The sequence below is a fragment of the Mixophyes fleayi genome, chromosome 8, assembly GCF_038048845.1.
Source record: "Mixophyes fleayi isolate aMixFle1 chromosome 8, aMixFle1.hap1, whole genome shotgun sequence".
NCBI lineage: Eukaryota > Metazoa > Chordata > Amphibia > Anura > Limnodynastidae > Mixophyes > Mixophyes fleayi.
In genome coordinates, this window is record NC_134409.1 from 103423835 (window position 1) to 103442582 (window position 18748).

The window sequence follows — 18748 nt, forward strand, 5'->3', positions numbered from 1 at the left end:
GCGTACAGTCTAAATTCCCTAACATATATATACACCCCCCCCCCCCCCATGGTCAGGAATTTAACTCCTAACCCCAGTGCTGTGAGGCAGATGTGCTAACCACAAAGCAACCGTGTTGCCCCCAAATTACAGCCTCCGCAGCCCCTGTTCAGCTCTAAGCAGCCTCTCAATTGGCTGCAAGGACCTCTTCACGGCTGGGACCACGCCATTCATGTCGGACTGGCCTTGCTGCCACGGAACCTAATTGTCACCTGTCGTTGCAAGCCTGCTCCCTGCGGGATGTAAAAAAAAAAAACACGCAAAAAATAGAATGATAAAAGAAAATAAAAATACCTCTGGGTGGCCCATTAGGCCTGGATGTCTCTGGTTTACTAGGGAGGTCCTGTGCCTCACAAATATTCATTCATAGGGGCAGACTCAATTCCCTAAATATGTATGCGATGTGCCTCCGGAATGAGCGTGAGACACTTCACGCGGATATTTTTTTTTAGTGAAGTAATGCCGAATTCTGCTCACACTCCATAGAGGTACGAGGAAAAATCCACTTTACTTTTGACCGTAATGTTGGAAAAAATGCGCGTCCGTGATGTTTTTAGGAACATCGCAGACAATTGAATTCCCCCCATAATATTTTATAGATATAAAAAAAAAGGAAATGTTTTCAACAATTACAGGTATTGGTCAGGAGTAGATCTATGATTCAGCGTATTAACTCATAAACAAATGTTTATGGTATTTTGTTTTCGGGAAGAGAAAGATGCCATTTAGTTTCTCTTCTTTGGCAGTGGAATGAATAGGTGCACCCTGCCAGTGCCCATTATGCAATAGTACGATTACACGTACCTACAATAACTGATTATTATGGGAATGGGTGCAGAGATAGGAACTCTGCCATATCCACCTGCTCCAGGATAATCACTGCTTACAAAGGTTTCATTTTGGGAGAAACTGGTATATCACTGTTGGGAGGGTTTGTTAAACCCAGTATACTGCAGTGCTAAACATAAACATATGAGCCATATACTTTATGTTGCACTTGTGAATTCAGAGACACAAAACAGATTATAATTTTAGAAAGGTTATCCTGCTGGCTGCTATACTATTATATTGCAATAACTGGTATTAATAAATTATGTTCACATAACACTTCTAATATCTGTACAGGTCTAAAATAGACAATCAGTAAAAAGAGGTAACTATTATTGGCCTCTCTCCCATTGTCTCCGTACGAAGGAGCTTCCCAAACAATTAATAATGTGACAAAGTTAGAGAGTGAGCTTGTAATACTATCATTACGGCAGTAGACTGTGCAAGAGTGAATCGTGTGCGTCTCTATAGGAGTTATTGCGGTACGTGGCTCCTCCCCTGGGTGGAGCTTGATGCCCCAGTCACTTCTCAGGACATACATACGCTGTGTTTGTGCAATCAGCAGGGAGGGTGTGTAGTGTGTGCGCCGGGTCCTGGATGTGTAACCCTGCTCATCCCCGTCGTATGAGTGCAGTCTGCAGTGCGGGCTGCCAGTGACTGCGGAGTGTGGATCGTGTGCTGTCCGCAGTGTGGGACGTCTAACCGTGTCCTGAAATGGCAGATTCTCCCCGAGAGCTGACCCAGAACCCACTCAAAAAAATCTGGGTTCCCTATAACAATGGACATCCTGTGCAGCACAGCGCCCAGAGGAAAGGTAACACCGTCCTGTACATATGTTACATGTGTATGTGGAGTTTTCTAGTGATCAGACCTAATACTATATTGTTCTCCACTGTACACATGCTCTATTCATTACACAACATATTACATGTGCGAGTTGGAGTACTCAGTGATCAGACACTTTTGTACCGTTCCACTATACATCCATGCAGTAACCCTAACTGCACAACACTAAAACTGGATCTCACAGAAGTGCCACAGGTGCAGTTTCCACAGAGAGAATTGGTACAGTAATACAGGTGCAGTGCCCACAGAGGGAAGGGGCTCATGCATGCGGTGCCCACAGAGGGAAGGGGCTCATGCATGCGGTGCCCACAGAGGGAAGGGGCTCATGCATGCGGTGCCCACAGAGGGAAGGGGCTCATGCATGCGGTGCCCACAGAGGGAAGGGGCTCATGCATGCGGTGCCCACAGAGGGAAGGGGCTCATGCATGCGGTGCCCACAGAGGGAAGGGGCTCATGCATGCGGTGCCCCAAAGAGCTTGAACTGTGATGACATGCATCAAAACAGGTGGCACAGTGTGTGTCTAATATATATATAATGTGTGTGTGTGTGTGTGTTTGTACAAGCACACTGCCTACTCTGAGGAGTAGTACACCCCCTGCTCTCACGGAAGTGCCACTCTAGCACATACATCAAACATGCATTGCCCACACAGACAGGTGGCACAGTAGCACTTCCATTACCCACAGATAAATGGCACATTACTGTACACACACTGCTCACACAGCAGTTGAGCCAGACTACAATGCCTGCAGTTCCTACACAGAAAGGTGATGCTGTTCTTCATACATATAAGCGTAGAATTTGACTGCAAATTACCACTTGGCCAATCTAGTCTGCCCATTTTTTAACCTATGATAACCTCAAACCCGATTTGATCCTTAGTTCTTTGTAAGGATATCCTTATGTCTATCCCAAGCATGTTTTAAATTGCTCTACTGTATTAGCCTCTACCACCTCTGACGGCAGGCTATTCCATTTATCCACTACCCTTTTTCTGTGAAGTAATTGTTCCTTAAATTTCCTCTGAACCTACTTCCCTCCAATTTCAGTGCATGTCCTCATGTTCTAGTACTTATCTTCCTTTGAAGAATGTTTCCCTCCTGTACTTTTGTTGAAAAATCTTCATTATATTTGAAAGTTTCAGTCATGTCCCCCCTTTCCCTTCTTTGCTCCAAACTATACATATTAAGATTTTTTTTGTCTTTCCAGGTAAGTTTTGTGCTGTAGGCCATGCACCATTTGTATAGTCTGTAATGTATTTATATCCCTCTGGAGGAGATATGGCCTCCAGAACTGAGCACAGTATTCTAGATGAGGCCGTACCAATAACCTAGTGTGACACCCTACTATACACACTGTGCCCACACTGATAAATGGCACTGTGACACATGGCACCCATGCAGTGAAGAGGCATAACAATGTGCTTGTGAGATTGTGTGATGTTGATCCTTTGCCAACTAGAGATGCAATACTAGCTTACCACCATAACTTAATATGCTTGCAAACCAATATGGATATCCTCAATATCTAAAACTAGGGCCAACTTCTCAAAGCCACTTGTGTGTCAAGTTGGCTTCTAAATAATTTGTACATATTCTGCTGGGGCAGCATGGTGGCGTAGTGGTTAGCACTTCTGCCTTACAGCACTAGGGTCATGAGTTCAATTCCCAACCATGGCATTATCTGTGAGGAGTTTGTATGTTCTCCCCGTGTTTGCGTGGCTTTCCTCCGGGTGCTCCGGTTTCCTCCCACACTCCAAAAACATACTGGTAGGTTAATTGGCTGCTAACAAATTTACCCTATTCTGTCTGTCTGTGTGTGTGTGTTAGGGAATTTAAACTGTAAGCCCCAATGGGACAGGGACTGATGTGAGTGAGTTTTCTGTACAGCGCTGCGGAATTAGTGGCGCTATATAAATAAATGGTGATTATGATGATAATGATCTCTGCTTTTATTACTTTTCAATGGCAGTAAATATGAGGGGGGGGGGTGTATTCAAACAAGTCCATTGCTAAGCGTTTTGTATCCATTTACTTAGAAGCCGCATGACATTATAAGAAAAAGAATACCCACCCAGAAGTGGCACAGTGCCCAAAGAAGTGATACACATTCAATTGTATGATGCCAGACAGATAAGCACCCCCAATGGGAAGTTACATAGTCTCTTGCGCATGGTGCCCACACTGGAAAGTGGCACAGTCTCGCCTGAATAGTGCCCAGACTAAGAAGCGACCCATCTCCACACGCAGTGCCCATACAGAAAAATGGCAATCTACTTATAATACAGAGAATGGAATCCATTGTTTCCAGTGATCTCCTAACAAGTTACTTACATTTGGAAGAGTTGCTGCAGCATTGTTTTTCTGAATGCTGCCTGCTCCCTTCTCTTGTGTTTACGGCATGTGAGTGCTTTAGGGAAATGTAGGAAACTTCCAGTGACCTGAACGCTAGTAAAACTTCTATTTACAATGGCATGGCTAATGCATTTGACGTATGGTTTCGGTGGACACGAAGCTTTCGAGCTATGGCCAACATCTCAGTCATTTTGAGTGTCAATGTGGTTTATGATTAATTTGTACATATTATATAACTAAAATATCTGATTTTATTACTTAAACACCAGTTTTACATAGGATATATTTGTATTCATGTACAATCGATTGCTAGTTGCTTTGTGTTCATTTTCTTAACCAATAATGAACAAGAAACTTAGTGCTTGTACGGAGCAGTATGCCTACATAGAAGTATACGGTAACGCATGCAGTGCTTATGTAGCTGTCAGATGAAGCAGTAATGCAAATCTTTCAATTTTGAATTGTTGGCACAATATCTCCCACACTGCAGCCAAACACTTCTAGCGCAATCTGCATTTCACATTTTTAACTGCAGCTACAATTTAAATGTTTGTACCCTGCAGTTGTCTTATCCATCACTTATACCACAAAGGCTTAAGATAAAATGTTGGTATTTTAGCAATCCTGTCGCCAAGATGAACAAGGGATTTTTTTTTTTTCTCCATTTCTTTGCAGAGCTTGCAATCTGCGGTAAGAACTCAATGAACCATTCCTAGTTTATTTCAAATTGCTCCCCTGCAGTATAGTAGAAACAGGCTTACACCAGTATCACCCAGACGGCAGTGTATTCATTTCTACATCTGCAACCTTGAAAATTCACCTTATAAATTGGTGATGCTAAATTAAATTGCTAACCCTTTCTACAGATAGGATGAAAACTGGCAAACCCAACATATTACAATATTAAATAGTATCAGTGCAGCCATATAATCAGGATACGTATCCTTAGGTACAGCATTTTCCACATAAAAGCTTAGTATGTATTAAAGTGGTGTTGAATAATTAGTAGGATTAATATGATATGGTGCTATTGACAGAGTGACCCTTTGTTCTGTATTCTCAGAGGAAGAAGGCCAGGGATAGATGCTGCTTTGTTCTTCCATTGTCAGAACTTTATTGACCGTTTTAGCACCTATAATCAGTGTATATAAAACAGCCAGTAAGGGATATTTGGAACGGCAAAAGGAAATTTCTTAATCTCTATTTGGTAAGTGGAAGTGTGGCAGCATAGATATAGCAACTGAAATAATAATCATTCAGTTGATAAAAACTGAATCAATGGCCAAAGGAAAAAATTGCGTTAGTCGCTAAACAAACCAAACTAAAATATTATGCAATATAAAGTATTGGGGAAAATGCAGGGCATTGCTGTAGGGAGTTTTACCTCCAGTTTTGTTATGAAAAGGAATTTGGCTGCAAATATATTGGGCAAAAAGGTCACCTAGGGGTCTATTTACTAAACTGCGGGTTTGAAATAGTGGAGATGTTTCCTATAGCAACCAATCAGCTTGTAGTTATTTAAAACATTGTACAAAATGACAGCTAGAATCTGGTTGCTATAGGCAACATCTCCACTTTTTCAAACCCGCTGTTTAATAAATATACCCCCTAGTGTCTATGCATAGTGGAGGCAGCCGTTTTGTTGTCTGCCCCAATATTTATGAGAATATAGCCTATTAATTCGCTCGGGACTATAATTAAAGCACTGTTTGACTAATATTCAACACTCCAGACTAAAATTGTTTTTCTTATGAATTGATAGGCTGCATTTTCATAAATATTTATTCAACCTACTATATCTGTCTCCATTGTTTTGAGGTGACAGAAGCCAGTTAAGCCACACTTAGGGGGGAATTCAATTGGCCGCGTTACTGCCGAAAATAACGCGGCCTGCGCTCTTACATCTTACTGTTAGTACAGATTTTTTTCTTCGTTTTATACGCTGTTTTAAAATAGAATAGAAACCGGAAAGCGCAAGGAGTGGAAATAACTGTACAAAGTAGTAGTCTAAAAGGGTATGATGTGTATATAGTGGATACAAAATCGGACAACAAAGAAAAAACAAATCAAAATAGTCAAACTAAAATAAACAATGCAAATGATAACAATAAATAATTATAAGGCACAGTCCATGATATAGGCCAGGCTTGGCCAACCTGTGGCACTCCAGGTGTTGTGAAACTACAAGTCCCAGCATATCCTTTCAGCAATAAGCTGCTATATATTGGCAAAGCATGCTGGGGCTTGTAGTTTCACAACATCTGGAGTGCCACAGGTTAGCCAAGCCTGGTATAAGCTCTCTTGAATAACGATGTGTGGAGCCGTAATGGGCTAATAGTGTAGTTCGGGAACAAAGAAGCAAGTCTTACCCTATTAACCCCTAGGGATGTGTTCCCAGGCAGTATAAGATATTCACTTTAGTCCTTGAGTTCTTTGAGCACGATACTCCTGTGGATCGGCATTGTAAACCACATGTGGAACGCAGAAATAGAATTGAGCCGTAAAGTAACGGAATTGTGGTTTCTTGTGTAATGGGCCTACGCGTTTCGTCCATAGCGGAATTTTTCAAGGATAACAGCACGGTATCAAAAGAGGCTATAAATAGAGTGCTGATGTGGTGGGCAATTAATACTTTATTGGGATTAAAATCAGTATACATTAAGAGACTGTGTGCCAAAAGAGAAATACTCAAAAATAATAAACAAATTTAAAATATAGAGATGCAAAATACAAATAAAAATGAAATATAAATAAAAATAAATGAATTGGAGCAAATACAATATAAGAGGTACCAAGCTTAGATAGCTAGGAAATAACCAAGGTTGAAATCTACAATTAAACCATATGGGACCACGGATTTCATTTCATAGATCCATTGTGATTCAATACGTAACATATTTTCAATAAAGTTACCTCCTCTCCAGAATTTTTTAAGGTGTTGGAACACGCATACATTTCAAACCCTCAGGGTTACATTTATGGCTAATGAGGAAGTGATTAGATAGGCTATGTGTCTTGAGGTCTTTTTTTAACATTAGTGATGTGTTCTTTCAGGGGGATTTAGTTAGCCGCAAAATGTTTCCCAAACATTCCAGGGAAAGTTCGCTGCTGAGATTTTGACTCCTGGGGTATCAGAAAAATTGCTAAGTGGACTTTACCCCTTATAGTCGGTTTTGTCCTTTCAATATACTGGAGGCCATATCGGCATTCCAGCATATAGAGAACACCCTCTGTATTATAGTTGATGGCCTGTCTAAAGTGATTTTCTTTCATTCGAGTTGAACTTAAAGTGGGTAGTGTATTTAGTGGATGTCTGGCCGTTGTGTTTGCAGGCTTTGCAATTAAGGCAGTAGTGGAAGCCTTGTGTGTGTTGAGCATGTCCCTTCGTTGTAGAGCGAGGTAGATAGCTCTTTGTCAGAATACTATGCAGATTGTTGGCTCTTCTATAAACAATTCTTTGTTTTTCTGGAAGGTTCTTTATCGTTTCTTCATCCAACCCCAGAATATACCAATGTCTGTGAATGATTTCTTCTATAGCTTTTATGTTGCTATTAAATCGGGTGATAAGGGCAATATCTGGAATTGTCTGTATTGTTTTTCTCTTATATTGGAGTTGTATTTTTCCTGTCTAGTCCTTTAAACTTCCTCCAATGCTTTGTGTATTGTTCTTTTGTATTTGTGTTCCGTAAACTTCTCCACATGCCATAATTCATAAAGAGAGCTTGTAACATTGACTCTGCCGTGTATCTATCTATTTATTTTTAGCATTTTCGTTTATTTTAATTTATTTTAGTTTAATAGTGCCTCGTATGAGGTGCAGCTTAAAAGTAAATCCAAGTGAGAGCGCTTTACCTTATCAACTTGCTGTTCTGACAGTCTGATATTATTTTGTCTCCTGGCAGTATGTATGACCAATTGCCCCACCCTCATTGTAATGGTTGGTCTCCCTGCTCGGGGCAAGACGTACATCTCGAAGAAACTGACCCGCTACCTGAACTGGATAGGCGTGCCAACAAAAGGTAGGTACTCCTAGTATTGCATACGACAATGACTTTGCTAGAGTACTTTATGAATTAAATTATTTTAGTTTTTAAACACTATAACTAAAAATTTAGAGGCCCATAAACCTGTTGTACACGTTATATGAAAAGGAGTTTGTGAAATTGCTCGAGGTGCTCTAAGTGCCTATACTTTAACATAGTTTAAGATATTTGAAATTATTTGCAGTCTGTCAGGCCAACTAAGAGAGACTATGTACTGGGATAAGTGTGTGTATCACTACACCAGACCTTATTAGACTTGAACTGAGAGCATATATGTTGCGTAACTAAAACTTCCAACATGCTGTTGGTTGATTATTTCCTTGTTCAGGTGCAAAATAATTAGTCGTTGCATATAAAAAAAAAATGATATAGTTTACTTTTAATATTTTAGTTAATTTGTATGGCTCCAGCAATTACACAGCACCGTGCAGAGAATATCTGTCATTCACATCAGTCCCTGCCCCATTGGAGCTTACAGTGTACAGTCCCTACCACACAAGTAACCCCAGGTCCCTTTTAGTCAGCAGCCAGTTAAACTAACAATATGTTTTTTTTCGAGCGTGGGAGGAAGCCCACGCAAACACGTGCAGAGTGGAGAACATACACACAGATCGGGCTCGGGTCGGGAATCGAACTCATGATCCCAGCACTGTGAGGCAGTGATGCTAACCACTGGGCGTTTTAAAAAACAATTCTCTCATTTATCATTGTGAAAAGTGCAGTTAATAAACATATATTTAATCTATCCAATTTTCTCAATCTGCTTAATTATATCTATTACTCTTATTAGAGCACACACTCATTGTAAGTATACCGGTTGCTACAGTAACTGCTTGTAACCACTGGCTACATAATATAATAAGATAACTGTGATATATAGATAAATATCAATGTCTTTATTAGTATGTGGTTGCAAGTCTATATTGTGAGCTGGCCTGTTGTCTGCAGACATTAATATGCACTTTGCACCATGATAAGTGGCATCATTGTTTATTTAAATGCTTGTTGTAGACTATATAATAATCTTTTACACGTCACCACTTTAAGTATTTTGCACCTGTAAATTAAGAATGTGTAACCTTACTTGTTGAACAGTAAAAGGATCTCGAATGTATGTAAAGACTTTGTTAGAGGATATACAGCGCACAATTGTGTTCATTTATGACAAAACTGGGTCAGCAGGAGCAAGGAGAGCGAGGCAGATATCAGGGGATCTCGTGTCTGACCCCATGTAAGTAATCTTCTGGGTTCAGGTTTAACTTGAGATCCTTTACCTGTATGAATAAGAGCGGTCCCATCATACATACTTCACTAATTCTTCAGAGGTTGTTTGCACACAGGAGTGAAGTCAGCACTTATCTTCTCCTGTATAAACTGCCTGGACAGTAGGTGAGCAGTGATCTTTGGAATACGGTCTACAAGGGTATATAGATTACCAGAAATCTACATGTTTATCTTGGTTTCATGTCTGGTATCTCCAGCACTGATTTAAATTTTCGTGAGAGCAGTTGGCGACAAGCAGAAATACATTAAAGTCCATTCCCCCTCCCCTTTGTGTCTGTGTTTTAAGGCAAGGAAAATGTCTTATTCCACTTATGAAATGGGTTGTCTATCTATCTTATCGAGTCTCATTCTTTCTTTCTTTCAGAGTTCAATGTCGGACAGTACCGCAGGGATCTTGTGAAGACTTTCAGGTCTTTCGAATTCTTTCTTCCAGACAACGAAGAAGGACAAAAAATCCGAAAGTGAGACTCTAGCATGAGCAATTATATATAGTACATTACAAGCTGACAGTATCCCCTCCTAAGCAATACGAATAGCCAGCTAGTGGTGTGATGACACAATGGGTATAGTACCTATTAACGGTACTGACTACCCCGACAGAGGAGACAACAACATGAGGAGTCCGATACAATAGTACACCGACCTGCCCAAAAACAGTACTTACTGGAATGCAGATTACTTCATATCACGACTCGCTCTGTAGCCGACTGGAGAAAATTACTTCTTCACCACCCGCGACTTGGTTTAAAGCAACGATGGACGTTAGGAGTTGGTGTTAACCCTAACCACAACCTTAACCTTAACCCATAAAATAATACTTACATGACATAAATGACAGGCGGGTCCGTCCATCGCCGCTTTAAGCCAAGTCGCGGGTGGTGATGAAGTAATTTTCTCCATTCGGCAACAGAGCGAGTCGTGATATGAAGTAATCTTCAATCTGGCAAGTACTTTTTGGGCAGGTCGGTGTACTATTGTATCGGACTCCTCATGTTGTTGTCTCCTCTGTCGGGGTAGTCAATACTGTGAAACTGACTACCACCGGACACAATCACCATAGTGACCGTTTAGTAGCAGATAACAGAAGTTCAATAGTTTTTATTAGTGCTTTATAAAGGAGCAGAAACAAGACCACAGAATAATATATAGGCTGGTACAATGTTCGTGGGTTGTAGGTGGTATGACTTAACATACCCTGTGACTACAGTCCTCCCTGCTAACCAATACCAGCATAAGGCAAAATGTCCTATACTCCACCTGCAAGGAAGGGAGTACATTGGGGAGACAAAGAGCTGGATCTGGTCCAATATGGCCACCCACATGTGTCGTCTGATGTACCATGTATACCCCAGTATACAGTACAGTACCACCAAATTTAAATGTCATCAGTAAAATCAGTTATTCTAACAATAACATTGGTATAAAATACTCATTTTGTAAATGAATGTGTAGATGGCACCATTGCTTTTGCAATCTATGGAAATTTTTCAGAATCCCCTGTGTTGGTGAAAAGGAAATTGCCAATTCTTTTTATGCATGTATTAAACTATGTTGTAGATGTCACAATATACAAATGAGAGGTAGAACTTAGGCGCTTCCTGAAAAGTAAACAGCATGGCAAACAATAAAAACTGCAATTCTTGCATATAGAATAATTAGCTCTCAAAAAGCTATATCTGTAGTATTCCCATTCCTTCCCATCCACTTGTGGTTATACTCGGGAGATAGATGATAAAATCAGGTTTCTCATCTATTCCTCCTAAAGGCACAGCTGGGTAAATGGTTACACTCCACTCTTCCAGGTATGCTCTCCTCTCCTTAGTGATTTCCCGAAAGATCATGTGTGTTTTCCAAACTCTCAAACAGGTGGGAAATATCTCTTCTCCAAATTCAGACAGACAACCTCTCCATTTATAGTCCGCATAGTATGTCAGAAGAAGGAAAGAAATATAGTGCAATACCATGTTATAAAAACATATATATCTTTAATAAACTCGCATAATAATCAAGTATAGAACTGAAATGACATTCTACACATTCTCTGTGATAATAGGTTCGTACCAGATATTATAAGGTATAAAACGTCAACAAATGTCTGGCAGCTCTCACCCGGAATTACACAAACCAAATCACAGTTCCTCTTATAGGACAAAGTTCCCCAGCTGTACACATATGTCATTGTGATTTTAATGGAGAATATATACTTCCTACAAGCGGGTACGTTTTCTCTTTAAGTGCTTGAGGAAGTGGAAAGCATTGCTTTGCGTTATGTTGCTGGACCTTGGGCCAGAGAATGGCAGAGGTTTGTTCTTGTGAAACCTTCACTCTCCCTGTCCTGTGACCTAGATTACGTACAAAGCTGCCTCTGTCCTGGATCTGCAGGACATATGGCTTCCCCAGTCTCTACAACTAAACACACAGACCACGTCACCCTTATATAATGTCTGTAACCTCCCTGCTTAGTTTTGTTTGATTGTAGTGTTTTATTTTCCTGTAAACTGCAGCATTTATTCTGGAGGTAAAAAAAAACAAATGCTCTATTCTCCAAATTTGTCGACAGACAATGTGCCTTACTGGCTTTAGAAGATGTCCGGAAGTACCTGGGGGAGGATGGTGGGCATGTGGCGGTAAGTATAGCTCTTCTTTATATGGTTATTTAATGTTGGATTTAGAGTGACAGTGCTGTACAGGTGATGTCCTATATTATGAAGTATGACTTGTATTCAGACTTTTCAGTTTAAAATAACAACAGCACTATAACAATGGAATGAGTTGCGGAGTAGCACAAAGGGGCACTAAAGCCCAAAATGTACATGATCTGGTATAAACCACGGGGGAAGAATGCAATGGTCAATATTAAGATTACTTACTGCAGTTTTGTTAAAAAGCAAAGTATTACTTCACCACTCTATTAGACTGTTGAAGCTGCTTCCACATCTTTAGGACCATACCCTGATGGGATCTCACACAGGTCCTTATGAGGTCCTGCGACATTACTGGCCCCGCCCCTGTGTAGAAAGCACCAATTCACACAGTGCATTTCTGCACAGCACCTTTATTAACCCAACCCTCTGTCTGCTTAGGGAGACATCTACCTCCTACCAGGGCAGTCAGCAGTAGAGGAGTGATAGAGCATGGTGGATGTATTTAATACAGTATACGAACAGCAGCTTAACGTATATTATTCAGCGCATTTCACAATTTTTAATATGCATTCATTTTAAATTGTGACCTAAAAACAAAAAAAAGCAAACTACGCCTGTTTAGGAGAAGGGACTTTTGGTTAGTGCCACTTACATGCAGGCACTTGGAGTCCATGCTTTATTCACCTGGGTTTTTAGAGCTTGATTCAGACTTTGCCCTGAGGAGTCCTAACAAGGATGAAACATTCTGTCTAGTTGGATTTTCTGTGTCAGGGAAATCACTGACTCAAAGTGCTGCCATCTAATTGGCATTTCCTATATATCTATTCTCCTGAATGGTAGTGGAACATTTAAAATAACTGCTGAAAATGTTTCTGAAGGGGTTAATTAAAGCTAAAAAAGCTAAAATGACAAAATGTAAAAACCTCTACCATGACTTGGGTAAGCACATACTTTACTGCAAGCCACTGTGCCCTGGTATTGGCCATCTCAGGATTACTGCAAGCCACTGTCACCTGGTATTGGCCATCTCAGGATTACTACAAGCCACTGTGCCCTGGTATCGGCCATTTCAGGATTAGCAAGCCACTGTCTGCTGGTATCGGCCATCTCCGGACACAATAGCTGCATTGCATTGTCTCAGACTTTGTGGAGGGAAGCCCTGTGTGTACAGGGCAGAAAAATCTACCCCCCATCTTCTAAGTTTCAACCTAAACACCTTTCGTTCTGATATGCTGTGTTAAAGTAAATTGAATTAACCTTTGTGATGTGTTCTAAACAATGCCCAGCTTTGTCTAGTTATTTTTGTATGAATTTTGTTCTGTAATTTCTGTAAATGTCCCTCAATATACACGGTGAACTAGTTATCCATTTTTTATAAAACATCAGTCTTCCCCCTAACATCATAAATACATGTGGTCATCCTGCTTCTGTCAGTAACAGTCAGTTCTCCAGGGATCAGCACCCTGGAGAGCACTGATAATACTGCGGTCAGTGGAAGTGTATGTAGAATCCCCATTGAAAGGATGCAGTGCTGTCCAATCAGCGTTCTGGGTATACTTGGCCTGAATGCTGTATTAAATACATTTATTTATATAGCGCTTTTCTAGCACTCAAAGCACTTTACGGTTAAAATATTATGATCACATGATACAAAAACACATATAAAAGGGTACATTAAGTATAGGACCATGCAGAGGTGAGGCAGACTGAAGTACGCATGCAGGAACAAAGTACTTCTGAATCGGGCAAGACCAGAGACGGACATAAGACAGCGGGTAGGAGTGGGCAGCCAGCTTGGGCCCACTTGTTATGCATAGGGGACATGTGCCAGACAAATGGGTGTGCGAGTAGAGACAGAGCCCTGCTTTGTAAGCTTACAGTTACTGTTCTGTCCTGGAGACTTGCAGTTAGTCATGCCCCATCCGTGTGTGAGTTGCAATGTATATCTCTTTACATATGAAAAGGTTTATATGTATAAATATAATATAGATGAAGGTCCCTCTGAGGATACAGTGGCTAATTTCTTCCTTAGGTCTTTACTCCAAGCTTTAATAAGTTGTATTAGATCTCAGAGGGCCGCATTAGCCTTTAGTTGGCCTCTATAGTCTGTAATTGGGCTCTGTAGGCCATATGTGTCGCAGCTTGCCATGGGTCACCCTGGAGCCACAACACTCCAGGTTTCCATGTTGTGGATCCCCGAATAGTTCAATGTCATCAACGCAGCGATGAGAACGTTGGGAACTGTCCCAGACATGGGAACGAAATTATGTGTCATGTATTTTAAGGGGCATGTGGTTGGTTAGTTTTTTGTTTTTTAATTTAAACAAAGAGTAGGCGGAAGTTGTCTTTAAACAACATTCAGCTTTACCCTATCTTATCCTATAAAACTATTCAGTAATTACTGATAACTTAATCTTTGGGGGTGAATTTTTCTGCAACAGGTTTTTGATGCAACAAACACAACACGGGAGCGACGGGAGACCATCCTTAAATTTGCTGATCAGCATGGCTTCAAAGTAAGTAGACTGCCGGGAAAAAATTATGCTGCAAAAAAAAAAAAAAAATTGCTGGACAGCCTTGGTATAAGTTATAATCTCATGTAAAGTATAATTGGTGTTTGTTGTAAGTGGAAATAAGACTTTCCATGTGAAATGTCTTTACTACTATTTTATGTAATTTAGCTATTATATGAAAGGAGTGCTCCATGAAAAAAGGGGAAGGGGGGGGGTAGATGGTTAAAAAAAGTGCTATGTACAAACTGGTGAAATATTCATTATTCATGTGTTCTAAAATGTCCTCTTTGTTTTCCCCTCTGAAGACTTTCTTTGTGGAATCTGTGTGTGTGGACCCAGATGTTATAGCAGAAAACATAGTGGTAAGCAATAAAACTAACCTCCTATTTCTCCTTCTTTATAAGCTGCCATCACACACTGTCCTGAAAATACCACTGAGGGTAAAATGCAATATTTAACTTTACAATGTATTTCACTATTATATGTAGAATGTATTTTTGTGACTGTTTGACAGTTGCTGTCTAGAGAGTATTTGACTAGTTTTTAGTATTTTTCTAGTGTATTTTTATATAACTTTATATAGATTAAATGACAAGGCCATGGCAAACCGTAGATTATACATCATACAGATGAGATTGTACTTAAATTATATTAAATAGAAAAAGAACTGAATCACAGTTTAAAAGAAAACATATGCTGTAGTTTGCCAAACGATAGAGCGAAATTCTCCTAATAAATACGGTAATGGCGGAAAAGAAAATAACATGTCTTCAGATGTCTTGGTTTGTTTTTCCTGTGGAAACGTGCATGTATTTTGGGTATATTTTTGTGTAGCCTAATTGAGTATTGTAATCTGACAACAGTGACTGTGATGAGTGACATTTCCATGTGCAAGATGTCACTTTGAAGGACATTTATAAAAGCTGTTTGTCCCTTCCCTTCTTGAGCCCCTGATATTATAGAGTCTTTGGATAGGCCTCACATTGCTGATCTTCTGCTGTTTTCTTCTTAGCAAGTGAAGTTGGGCAGCCCAGACTACTTGAACTGCAGCAGTGAGGAGGCCACGGAGGATTTCATGAAGAGGATAGACTGTTACAGGAATTCATACGAGCCACTGGATGAGAACTATGACAAGTATGTAATGTCTCCCCTCCATCACCACCATGTGTACTGTGCCATACAGATAGACAATGCTCTGCTTCATAAGAAATCTGTATCTTGTGTTACAAGGAGTAGTTTACACAGCAGGCTGTTCACTTTACTCCCCAGTTAACACTGTTTGCTGATCAAATCAGATGTTGTCTTTCTTTAAGGGCACGCCAGGAACAAACGAGGGCTATGCTGCTTGCATAGCTTCCCTCCAGCAATGAGCCAAACTATAGAGAATGCGAAGCGAATTGTGTAGGCCATTCCTGTGTAATTACTCTAGTAAGAAACAAGAAGTCGCAATGTAATCTCTTGAAATAATACAATGCAAAAAAAAAAAAGTGTGCGCTAGTTTCCCCTGGGAAATCGCCCAATAAATTTCGTGTTATCACAAACAAAAATAAACAATTTCAAAGATCAAACTTTTACTTTTACAAACTTAATTACTTCTTTGTGTTTTTAAAAAAAAAATTAATGTTTAGCAAATCTGTACCAAGAGGCACGTAATTGTTCCTGATGTTTCTCTATCTCCTCTCAACAACTTGCTTGTTTTGTCCTTTCCAATACGGAGCTCATGCTCAGGAGTCTGTTCCAGATTACGGGAGGAACCGCGTCGGCTTTGCCATGTAGACAAGCTGAGGGTATCTAATGCATGTTGAAAACTCTGAATTAACAAAGGCTGAGTTACTAAGTTGTCCAAATATAACACATAAGAATCGAATATGGTTATTACATTCAATATACCACTCTTTTGCAGTCGTGCACACGAAGTGAGGGAATAACTGAACAGTCTCATAAAAGGGCTAATATTCAAGCAAAATACATACATGGTGAAAACAGACATTCCCTTTACCACTCATATCGATGTAATGGACAATTTGCTTTTGTACAAACTAACAGAAGTTTAAAATTTGTGTCAAATCAGACGATCAATCTCCCACCACCCCCCAATATAACAAAATTCTAAAACTATAAATCATCATTCCACTATGTTAGGGACCTAGTCTTAGACTTGGTGTAATCCAGCCAATAAAAAAATGTAACATCGCCATCCGCAACACTCTTTGGAAAGGATACCGTAAAGGATACCGTAACAGATAAATACTACTAATGTATTTATTGTCTTGATTTGTAAGGAGCCGCAGAGTTCCGCACGACCATGTGTTCATTTCTTACCCAATGTGGTGTCGTACACTGTGCTTGTGGCAGCATCCAGCCTTAGGACAACAAGCTTCACCCTTACTTTCGGCAGTTTGCTAAAAGGTGGCGGCTATACAGGATGTGTGGCAATGATTTATTTGTGATGTGTAGAGAATGGCTTTAACATATATTATATTAATCCAGTGGTTAGCTATGATTTTTTTGTATTTTCCTCTAATTGTTAATTTTGCAAATGATTTAAGATGTTCAGAAAATAATGATTCGGGAATTGATAACATGAGTGAACGTTTGTCTGCTCTCATTTTTTTTCCATTGTAGGGAGTTGTCTTATATTAAAATCATGGATGTGGGCCGTAGATATCTAGTTAACCGCGTTGTGGATCATATCCAGAGCCGTATCGTGTACTACCTTATGAATATCCACGTGACGCCCCGCTCCATCTATCTGTGCCGGCATGGGGAGAGTGAGCTCAATGTCAAGGGGCGCATCGGTGGAGACTCGGGCCTCTCTAATCGAGGGAAAGAGGTACTGGTCAATACTGGGTTGTGGACTTGGTGGTAATTAAAAAAGAACAAAACAAAAGTATGTATTACTGTTATGAGACAAACATTTAACAATGGTACTCAGCAAATATCTGCCAAGAGAACACTTTTTATAAGAGATTTTACAGCATAATTAGATGGTATAGAATACAGGTAGTGTAAAAAAAAATAAAAAAAATGTGGCAGTGTGTGTATATGTGCGTATGTGTGTGTGTATATATGTATGTATATATATATATATATATATATATATATATATATATATATATATATATATATATATATATATATATATATATATGTATATGGTTTTTTTTGTTTTGTTTTTTTTGTACCATTTCTGCATGTTGCATTTCTTTATGGCCAGAAAACGTACTCAATACATGCTGTCACAGAGAAGATTGATGGCACATTACTTCCTACGGGAAACTCTCTCTCCCTGCCTCGCTGATGTTTTTCATTCCCATTTATAGTACAATTGAGTCTATATTACCTTTTATTATATTGCTATTTTTTATTTTTTTTATAATTTGTAATCAATTGTTGTGAGCAACTCCTATTATAAGATAAATTGGAGAACTTTGTTAGATTTAGGGCGCTCCATGTTGAGGGGAGTTCATTCAGATTGTTAAAAATAAAATGCAATAAGAACCAAATTGTTAAAAGTTTAAGTTGTATTCCTTATATTTGTTTCCGTCAGTTTGCATTTTCCTTCTACACGTGGTAGCAAAAGCGCTTTACCTTGAAGTTACAAAGCAATAAAAGATTAGAGATTGGATAGAACCTTATGACACTGGTGGATCAGAGCCAGCTGTTCAGTCAGATGTCCACAAGTTCTTACAGCTGGCTGGTATGCCTGTACATTGGACACTTTTATTAGACTTTATCAGTAGAAGACTGCAGTGAGGTGGACAGTATGCCCTAAGGAGATAGTTCAGTCTGTTTTGCAAAGTGGAACTGGGAGCAATCAGTCAAGGCCATCCACTTAACCCTACACACGGCAGCCACACAGACATATATAGGAGTTTTAAACAACCCTTTTGTATATTACCAAAATTCCACTGTTTCTTCACACTTGTTGCTTAAATATGTGTATGTATGTAATATATATATATATTGTATATAATGTAGTATTCTTGGTTTATTTTTATTTTTGTTTTCCTACATTAGTAATGTGCTTCCCCACCAAGGTGCATTGCAGAAGTGCCTAATTCGCCCTTCCACATAGCAAGAAATAGTCCTAAAAATGTCCCATCTCCATCCTTTTATCTCCTTACAATAATCCACCACAGCAAAATAAAATCTCGTCTTTGCTGACCTGTGCGAAGAGAGACTCCAAGCGACG

General features: G+C 39.7%; 1 protein-coding gene across 3 annotated transcripts in view; it reads left to right on the forward strand.

Annotated features, from left to right (window-relative positions):
* The window catches only part of PFKFB4 (6-phosphofructo-2-kinase/fructose-2,6-biphosphatase 4), a 64906-nt gene that overhangs the window by 25182 nt on the left and 20976 nt on the right, over positions 1-18748 (forward strand). The window contains exons 1-8 of one of the 3 annotated variants that reach the window (XM_075183032.1): positions 1413-1681; positions 7971-8087; positions 9760-9856; positions 11956-12022; positions 14482-14556; positions 14859-14915; positions 15566-15687; positions 17179-17386. In XM_075183032.1, coding sequence (XP_075039133.1) covers positions 1582-1681; positions 7971-8087; positions 9760-9856; positions 11956-12022; positions 14482-14556; positions 14859-14915; positions 15566-15687; positions 17179-17386 — 843 coding nt within the window. In that variant the 5' untranslated portion in view covers positions 1413-1581. Of the gene's footprint in view, positions 1-1412; positions 1682-7970; positions 8088-9759; positions 9857-11955; positions 12023-14481; positions 14557-14858; positions 14916-15565; positions 15688-17178; positions 17387-18748 lie in introns of those variants that run through there. The other 2 variants (XM_075183033.1, XM_075183035.1) reach the window with 2 other exon arrangements.